This window comes from Monopterus albus, unplaced genomic scaffold, assembly GCF_001952655.1.
Source record: "Monopterus albus unplaced genomic scaffold, M_albus_1.0 scaffold131.1, whole genome shotgun sequence".
Taxonomy (NCBI): Eukaryota; Metazoa; Chordata; class Actinopteri; order Synbranchiformes; family Synbranchidae; genus Monopterus; species Monopterus albus.
Window position 1 is genome coordinate 324358 of NW_018128011.1, and position 10558 is coordinate 334915.

The 10558-nt window shown below is 41.4% G+C and overlaps 1 protein-coding gene across 1 annotated transcript in view; it reads right to left on the minus strand.

Annotated features, from left to right (window-relative positions):
- Positions 1-10558, minus strand: part of nfixb (nuclear factor I/Xb) — a 122375-nt gene that overhangs the window by 3456 nt on the left and 108361 nt on the right. Inside the window, 3 exon segments of the mRNA XM_020613208.1 lie at positions 1439-1530; positions 3329-3476; positions 5993-6168. Coding sequence (XP_020468864.1) covers positions 1439-1530; positions 3329-3476; positions 5993-6168 — 416 coding nt within the window.

Consider the following 10558-nt stretch of genomic DNA (forward strand, 5'->3'; position numbering starts at 1 on the left):
GTAATCTCTCTTTTTTAGTGGATCATTAATTTTTGGCATCTTTTTGTGACAGGCACATTAGTGCTGTGTTTTGAAAAATAAAACCATACTTCATCCATTATGTACCACTGATCTGAGCTCTATAAGAAAAGCATATACATACATGGTACATGGCCAAGAGTATATCCATATAATCTAATTTTGTTCTGGGGCTCTTTTTTATGATTTTGCCATTAAAGGAAATCTTCATGCTACAGCATACAGTGATATTTTAGTTAACAGTGTATGTCCAACTTTGTGACAACCACTCAGGGAAGACCTTTTCCTGTTTCAACATGATAATGCCCCTGTGCACGAAGCCAGATTCACAAGGAAATGTACAGAGTCCTGGCCTCAACCCCATGCAACACCTTTTGGATGGAGGGAAACAATGACTGCAAGCCAGGTTTTACTGCCCAAAATCACTGCCTAACTTTACTATCATGTCCTTTTGGCTGAGTGGGAAATCTGGTGTGAAGCCTACCCACAAAAGTGGAGCATGGTGTAGCAGTAGATTAATGCTCAAGTTTTGGGTATGACATGATCATGTGTCCATATCCCTTTGCCATGTACTCTGTTAAATTGTCCATAAAGTATCATAACATAAAACACAATTCAACATTAGGTTATTTACAGTAAAGATACTTTAGTAATGAAGAAGTCATAAGGAAAACAAATAGAATTAACAGTGTAAAAAGTGGTGGCTAAGAGAAGCTATAGACTTAAGTGGAAATAAAGAGGATGATTCAAATATAACCAGCAAAGAACAGAAAAGATCAGGAATGGGGGAAATTGAAAGGTGGAAGGGAAGGCAATGTGAGAGAACAGAGGGCAGAGAAACAAGGGAGGGGATCAGCAGAGCAGTTTCAGATGGTTTCCATGTGTTGAGGAGCAGAGCTGAGTTGGCTATAGGCGGGTGTGGTTAGACCCAAATGAAAAAGTACCAATGGTAACGGAGGAGGCATATGAACAAAGCAGTGAAGGAGATGAACGAAGAAGGTGAAAGAGGGAAAAAGTAAAAGGCAGAAAAGAGCAAAGCTGAAAAGAAAGAGGAAGTGAAGTAGAGATAGGGGTTTGGCAAGGAGAAGGCAAAAAAACGTAGTAAGGCTGCAAGGGAGAAGGTTGCTGCCTCAAGGGCAGGCTCCATATGTGCCAACTAAACAGTTGAGCACATATGGTAAACCACACACATACAGTAAAATACAGATGTATAAATGCACACATTGACCGTGCGCTATGGGATGGTGTGAGAGGAGAGGTGGAGGAAACCCAGCAGCAGGGAGTGAGGGAATAAGAAATATTTTGGCATACATCCAAATAGTTAATAAGTTTCCTGAGTTTGACCGATAATCACAGTCAAAACAGATGCGCTTCCCCTTCACTTTTTCCACCCGGAGACAGTAAATCCCCAAACTCCTACCTGTGTCTGCTGCGGGATGTTCAGAAAGTTGTTGTCCCGTGATCCGATGCCGACAAACCTGTTGGGAGCTGTGGCGCCTGGCGTGGAGTATGCTACAGAAATAGAAGAGGGACAAAAGAAGACATCAGTGCACAGAAGGACCATCGCTAGTACAGGTTCCTGTAGAATCACAGAGGAAAACTTTAGGAAATACACTTATTCATTTAGCTTACTAAAGAATGTAAAAAGGGGGAAGCGGCTAACCTGGCTCTTTCCAAAGATAATAAAATCTGCCTACAGGCACTTTTAAATCTCATGTGCTCAGCATGTATCTTGATTGTTTTAATGATTTCAATGACTTCCTTCTATTCCATCAACCTCACGGTAAAAAAAGTAAACTATACACTCTGGTACAGAAATACCGGTAAATCCACAAGATGCCATTTTGCTAAGAAAAATAAGATGTAAAAGAGAGATGCCAGTAGGTGGATTTTGTTAACTTTGGACAGAGTGGACAGTAGTGATTTCCCCATTTCCAGTCTTTATACTGAGCTAACTAGCTGCTGGTAGTAGCTTCACATTAACTGTACAAACATGAGAGTGGTATCAATCATCTCTTCAAACGCTGAGAGAAAGTGAATTTTCCAATATGTCAAACTAGCGCTTTAAGGTTTAAGGGTATATAGTAAATGTACTAGGTCATTGTTCTTAAAAAGTAAGACCAATTCATATATGTGCATTCTAATAGAAAGTACAGCTACACTCATTTAGGTCATCAAAACTCCAGACAGAAGTTTGCCAAAATCCAGTAAGTAACTTAGATCTCCCCAAGTAATTAAATCTTGTTGGTAAACTCATTCGGATGTGATTGAGCGCACCAGAATCCTGACATTAAGGATCACTCAGGGACATTTAAGACCCATTGGCATCAAAGTCTCTGACAAATTTAGGGCAGTTTGAGGTACCCTACGGACTCCAGAATTTGAATCTCACTGAGGATTTCAGGAATGCAATGTGCAGACTTGTGTATGTGTGAGTCTGTCTGTGTGGAGCGAAGGGAAGAAGGACAAGAAAAAGAGAGACAGAAAGAGAATTTGGAGATGTATGTGTACGGACATATACAGTATATCTCCATGTGTTTCTAAAACATACATAAGACATATAAGACTAAGACACTGACTGGGGGGTAAAACGAAAACACTAAATTTGAAGGCAAGCTAGAAACAAACAAATAAAGTGCTCCATCCAGTGCCCCTCCTATCACAGGTGAGGAAGACAAATGTTGTAAGCCCCAAGACTAACATTAAATACAATTAAATACACTCCCTATTCGGCTTACCAATCCAAAAAAAAAAAGAACGAAAAGAAAAGAAAAAAGGATAAAATGTTACCATCAAAGTTTTGGAGTCCATAAACATTAACTGCCCTAAATTTGTGCCCTTCACAAATCAGAATCAAATTAGAATCAATTGACCAAACTCCTCATAAAATTTTCACAAGATTTGATGATGAGTCCAGTAGAGGAAAGAAAGGAGGATTTAGAAGGAGGATAACTGGGATAGTGACAGAGCTTCCACACCAGACAACGCAGAAGGGGTTCAACATATAGAGCCACCCAAACTAATGGGGCCTAATACAGAACCCTGATGAGTACCACAGAAGTCCATTATGAAAGATCTCTCTCCCCGAGCCTCTGGTGGCCTTCCCTACTCTGAGAGTCTCAGATTAGATTCTGTGCTGGCTTCCGTAGCCTTCCACGGGTTAAGGGAGGTTAGATGTTGGATACACAGGAATAATGATGGCACGAAGTTGGAGGAGGAACAATGGCAGGCGTCTTAACTGGAGAGGGTTGGGAATTTTTGTTGTTGTTGATGTTTTGGTTTTGAAAACGGTCTCTGCGGGGTCACTTACACGGAGATGCGGGCGAGGAGAGTCCGCCGTCAGGGGGAGTGCTGTTGGGTTTAGAGTCGGGCATAGGGAGGGGCACTGGGCGGGCCACTGGGGGCGGTGGAGGCAGCAAGAAGGAGCCTGGCATTTTGCTCTGGCCGCTCCCGTTTGGCTGCAGACAACACAAATAGGGTCAGGAGGGCGACATGCGACAATCCGCAGACACGGAATGAAAAAAAGAGGATGCAGCTTGGGAGGCCAGGTCCAAAAAAATATCCGTGACGGAGGGGGGGAAAGCGATGGTGGAGAGAAGGGGAGGAGGTGGTGGAACACAACAACCAAAGCAATGATTTATGTGGACGGCATCTTTTATGGAGGTGTGAAAAATAATAATCACCACAAGGGGTGGTAGCTGGAGCTGGTGGTGAGAAGGTCCCCACAGCAGTGGTCCGTGGTGGGTGGAGGAGGTGTGGAGGAGAGAAGTGAGCGAATTATTTGACTGAGTTCATCCACAAGATGACAAAAAAACCAAAACCATGAGAGAATACTCGTCTACACAAGCACAACACCACCAACGATACCAGCACCAAACAACCAAACTCCAAACTAAAATCGTAACGGCTAGAGATGAAAACAGAAACACAATGACAAAACACAAGGCGGGTATGCTTGACTAAAGTTGCTTTGACTGATGCACTCTCGTGCTGATGGTTGTAACCTCTGAGGGGTTGGGTGGAGCAAAAGAAAAATAATAGGGGAGGAAGGGGAACTGAAACAGCATACGTCGAAATGACACCGACAAGACAATACAGTTTTGTAGACCAGCTGTATAAACAAATGTCTAATGTGTTCACTGGTGCTGTGGGGTGTATATCGCAGGTGGACATGCACAAAATAAGCCTCTGACATGCACTGTCCTCTATCATTCAGATAATAATAGGAATACTGCACTGTAGAGCAATGCATTAACCAATGTGCTCTACAGAATTTCAGATTTGTAGAGGGTATTATTTTAAATTGGCACTTATATGGAAGCAAAAACAAGCCATAAGTATTTGAATTGTATTAGCAAGTGTGAAGTTTAATTACAACTGACATTATGTGGTTTGAATTCCCTTCCTTGATATTTTCAGAAGGTACCTTCAAGTTGTAAAATTTCACAAACTTCATTTACAGATTGTAATAAAAGCATCAAATATTGACAAAACTCTTCACGTTGTTCAAAGTCAGTCTCTGACCAAAGCAGACATTCAGATACCTACTGTAAATTCAACATCTAGGCTAATGATAATAATCATTGGAGCCTGAATTAATCAGACAACTTTTCGTTAAACAGCCCATGGCATGCTTTTCCTTGTTTTCTGACTTATCTACAATGTTAAAACGGTGAATTATCATCTTAGACATGACCTAAAGCTCAAAAATGAAGTGTAAGTATGTTCTAATACTTCTATGCAGAAGCAGCTTGGTTTATACAAGTCTTGCAAGCTCTCACTCACGAGAATTTTTTTTCTAACAAAGTAAAGTATTTCATGATAGTTTAAGGATTTCCTTGAATGGTCATAATCTCCAGTCCATTGCACATTCACGTGAGCTTGCCTGATATCCACCGGTGCCATTGTAAAAGTGGAATTTTTTGACTGTGCCCGGTTTTGTGGATATATTTTACCTCCTGGTGCTGCACTGTGACCAGAGGATGTGGAGAAAAATAATGGGCCTGAGGTTGCATGTCCAGGAATGTTCCTGTACAGGGACCCCCTGTTTTACCTGACCAGGTCTAACCTACAAACAGCCAACCAGTGAAGCACCCTGGGGCGGTGAATGATCAGCTTATCAACACTGAATTCCCCCGGAACACAGTACCTGTTTGTTTTGACTGCTTGAGGCCACATGTGATGTGTTGCTGGTTAATGAACAGATTAACAACCCATGATGTTGTTGTGGCGCTACGCTACCTGTTGGAATTAATTTCACTACTTGAGACTGTATGTGGTCATGTGGGGGAAGACACAGTGACCACCAGTTGGATTCACCGACCTTGGAGCTACTTGAAAGAGCGTGATGCTTCCACTACTTAGTAGGACTTAATAGTAAGTTAAAAAAAAAAACCACACACATTGCACGTTTTTTTCCTCTGGTTTTATCATTTTGAAATAATTACAGACTATTTGGAGTTATGAGGGGTGCAAAGTTAATCTAGAAGTACCCAAGATTAAACATTAAATGGCTGGAAATGAGCATGCCATGGGCTCTTTAAATGCTGTAAGCCCCGTGTTCAAAGAATAAAAAAAAAATACAAGCATGAAACACTGGAGTTTCCATAATTTTTTAATTGCAACACTTGGAAAAAAAAGCCCTTCTGGAAATTTCACGCAGGTAAACTGAAATCACACATACTGTGATTGGTTGTTGCCAAACTATTTCAGTGCTAAAAATTCAGTGTTATTTAAATTTCAGCACTGAGTATTCAATAGTAGTTCAACAAATCAAGCAAACAAATGATATGATTCTGGCCTTTCTTTGCTCCCATAGAATCTTTACTATTTCAGTAACCCCTTTACAACCTTTGCATTGTTACTTCAAGAAAAATCTCCCAAAAATCTAAAACACTAAAGCAAGCTAGATGCAGGGAGTGGCAAATCTGCAGATTCCATTTAAAAGGTATGGTTTTAAGGGGGCAAACCTTACCTGTCCGGCGGCCTGCCCTGAGCCATCAGCACAGACAAACTGCACAAATTCCTTCAGAGGGTCCTGTCCAGGGTGGTGGTGGTAACGGATGGTTGGGTGGGTGAAGTAGGGGCTAGACTGCTGGATGATGGAGGGAGAAGGGAAGTGCAGGGCCGAAGCTGAAGCACGGGGACTCCCTGCAGACAGAGACACTTGTGTTAGAAGAACATGCTGAGAAAGATGGAGAGTGAGAGGAAGTCATGAACCATTTAATTTCTACACAATGTGACAGATGTGAGAGATACATTAAGTCATTAATGAATGACAGCAAGACCATCACATCACAACTGGAAATGATAAAGTTTAAATGTGGCTTTAAAATGTTGCACAGGAAAGGAATATTATTTCTTCCAATAACAGCTGATTTCAAGTTAACTGCTATTATGGGCACTATTCATAATTTATGATCACTCAAGTAAATGTACACAGGACATTTAGATGCAGACTGCATTCATAAGTGCACACTCAGGAAGACTTCATAGCAATTTACAGCAACACCTTTCAGACTTGTACACAGTCAAACACTGCACGCACCTAAAAGTGCACAGGATGCAAAAGCTATATTTCGAAATCAGATCCAAAGAGCTTGTGAAAACAAAAAGCACAATAAATAATTGAGAATTATCTTAAATTAGCAACTCTTAAGAACTACACACCTATGTGTTGTTTGGAGGGTGTGATTCAATGGCATCAGTGCAGTTTTGGCATCCTGGCTGTCATTTTTTTATCTGACACATTTTGTTTTCATCACAGAGTTGCTAAAGATGTTCACATTGCATGTCTAAGTTCTCTTTAAATGGGGTTATATGTCTGCAAATGTGTATGCATGTGTATAAGAGGTTGTGGAGATTCGAAATGGATCAGGGTTCTGTGGCAAGTTAGCTTGATTAAAAAAAAAAAATTCTTTGTTTGCTTTGCAAGAGAGGAACTAAACAGAGCTGAATATACATTATGTGAGACATGTGAGAGGGGAGCAGTTGATTGAGAACACAAAGCCTTCTCTGTTCGACCTATATCCATTACTAAATCTCCTTGATTTGTATTAGAAGTCTGTTGCCCTCTTAGCTGTGCCAGACTGACACCCACCCCATCCCATCCAGGGCCCCCAGCTGCCCACACTGGGCTGCCAACAGTCTTTGGTGCTTGCATCTTATACATTGTGTGTATGTGTGTACTTCATAAGAGTGCCAACCCTGCTCCACTACCCCCCAGGCAGGGGTCTGTGCCTCTGAGCCCAGCAACACCTTGCACCCTTGCCAGGCTGCCTGCCCCCCAGTGGAGCCGTCTAGCTGCTCCTATAGTCCCCTGCTAATCCCATTAGAGACTAGGTGAAGGCCAAACGCTTTGGAGGTATGGGGGTGATTTAGGGATGGGATTGGTGGTGATTGGTGGGGAGACTGGATCAGAGAGAATCCCTACACCCCCTTCCTACTCTCCACTCCCTCTACAGCAGTGGTTCCCAACCATTTTGTGTCTGTCAGATGAACCCAAGTGCCTCTTCATCCACCAGTCATGTTCCTGATGTATTCATTTCAGTTGGTTTTAAACTGGATATTATTTAACATTACTGATTATTTAAATGTTGAGATAAATAATTGTTTAATCAATTGAACATTCAGTACTTAGGTCTTTTTGGTCATGTCATTGGTACTGCTACCTTGGAGCTAATCATTTTTTCATTCCTTTTAGCTAACTGTTTCCGAAAACCTTTTTACGTTTAGCTTTTTCAACCAATCATCAACTACCATTAGCTTTTACACCATTTATCCAATTCTTTTAGCAATTTCAACCATTTATACGTTGTTTATTTCATTATATGAACTATTTATTCTTTACTTTCACCTATATTTATGAAAAACTCAACTAATTGTTTAAACCTTTCTGCATGCTTACAAACTGTCATGCAACATAGTGTTTGAGTGGTACTCAATATGTAAATATACACATTTTTCCCCAGCAAATAAAAAATTTAAATTTTTAGGAATACGTTGGGTTAGTCTACAATGTTTCCAGGTACCCTTGTTTGGGATCACTGCTCTAGAGGGAGGGACCCCACCAAAATCCCCTCCTTTCACCACCACCACTGTGAGTGGGTAGCGCCATGTCACTTCTCCTACCCGTCTTTTCCTTTGGATCTCATCTTTCACACAAAACAACAACCTTGATGATGTAGCAAACACTTTCACACCATTGTTGGAACAGCTCCAGCATGCACACCGTGAAGATTTGTGTAAAAAGAAAAAAAAAAATCACAACTGTATGAATCACAAGTGCTTTCCACAACAAGGGCGGGATATCATTTTCGTGTATACGTTAGCATGACTCCGTGTGTGTGGAGAGTGGATTTACTATAGCTACATCTCAAGAGGCAACGGGTCTGTCAGCAACCATGGAGGAGTTTAATGACATGGTGGTCAACCTCATGCCTTCACATCTGCTCAGTGGCTTAAAAAGCCTTTGGTGTCGCCTAGCTACAAAACTATAGCACATGGGTAATTATCTCCAGTGAGCTCCTTCACTGGGTGAATTCACAAATGTGCACTTTTCAAAAAGAGGAGGAAATCTCTTTCTCAATCTGTGCTAAAATTGAGAGAGCGACAACCTATTGTCAAAACCCCTTTGGCTGTGTTTCATCTCTGATGTTATCATGAGCTGCTTGTTTTACTGTATCCCGGTCGAGGATCAGCTGGTTCAGTGCAGCAATTCACACTCAGAGCCTAATTTTCTGCCCTTCCCAGTATGAATGGAGACATGTGGCCATTCATATATGGATCTATTTGATGTTCTAACATTATAAAAAAAAGCAAGTCAATAAGAATTTTGAAAAGAAGTAGTAAAAAACTAACAGAAAGAAGATAAAGAACACTGAATTCCAAAGACCCACAGCTGGCTCAGCCTGCTTGGGGCCCTTGGGCAAAAATTAGTTGCTGGGGCCATATTAACCCCCTTCTGAAATCTGCACTGCGTTCCTCTTTTACTCTATTATTGTATGTGGCTCTAGATTTGCTGTGTGGAGTATTCATTAAGCACATTAATTTAGCAATACGCACCAAGTCTGCAGAGCATTGCCTTAAAACTAGACACTGACACAGGGACCCTGCTCAAGAATGGGCGTCAGGATCCACTTTATAGGGGTGATTTCACACATGGTGTTCAGTTTACGCATCATAACGAGTACCACTCAGTCTATGAAAACAATTGCATAATGTCTCCTGTTGCTCTGGAGGGAAACACCAAAAAATAACCCTGATGATGTTATACCAATGCCATCGGGGTTATTTTTTGGAGTCCAAGGAGATCCGGCCTTGTAAAGACCAAAGGCAATTTTTTTTAAAATTATTAAATATAGAGCATTCAGGTTATATAACTAACATCACGTGCAACTTTTTTCACCAAACAAACAAACAAAAAAGTATATAAATATATATAATGACACTGTTCTTGTTAATATTATATAACAAAATATTTTAACTAATAATTTCTGCATTTGAGACTGGTTATTAAAAGTTATTAACACTTACATTTACATTACATTCTTATGTCATTATTAGGTCATATCTGCAAACTTTCACTTTAAAAAAACAACATGGCAAGCTAATCCAGGAGTCAACAAGTAAATGGCACCTGATTCAAGACATTCATAGCTTTTTCTATAAAATCTACCATAAAGAAGAGATAACAAAAAAAGAGAAGCCTTTTGATCAACTGACACTCATGCAATTAGAGAGTTGACAGACTAAGCAGCAACAACCACCTGATCTGCTGTTCCACTCTAAGAAGGAGAAAGATATCTAGAGATGTACGATCACCAGCAATCCACCAACAGATAGACCCAATAAAGTCACACACCACACCCAGAATCCCTAGAAGCTCCATCACCAGCATGACCTGCACACCCCGCAAGGTCAGAACAGGCAGAGGAGGTGATGGCTACCTGCCAGCTTTTATTTCCCAGGCACTCTCATCTCCCAGAGACAGCATCCCCACCTCTGAGCCCCTGGGGGAGGGGTGGGGCCCTGAAGAAGTGGGTTGCAGGGAAGGAGGAGGTGGTGAGGAGGGGGAGATGGGTGGTGGGTGAACGCCATGCGGGGGGACCTCGTCTGGGAGGACAGGGCGCTGAAATCGAATTTCCCCGGCTTCTTAAGAGAACCAGGCGATGAGAGTCCTGGCAAAAAGGGGATCAACAAAAATGGCAGAACAGAGACGAGGTTTTAATCAAACAAGGCTGCTTTTCTTACACGACTCTACTTTAAAAAAAAAAATTTATCAGACTTTTGAATTTGACTACAAGAATCGAATGATTATGATTGACTGAAATCAATGGATTGATCATTTGATTCAATCATTGATTTGTTGACTTGCTTAACATACAGATGGGTTCTCACAATCTGTCTGTCAAAATTATGTTTGTGTACAGTCAGCGGACTGTACCATGCCTGTCACACTGGGGAGTGGGGTGCGGTTTGAGGGCAGGGTCCGGTGGAAGGCCATGTTTTGAAGCAGCAGGGGTTCAGAGTGAAGGGATGT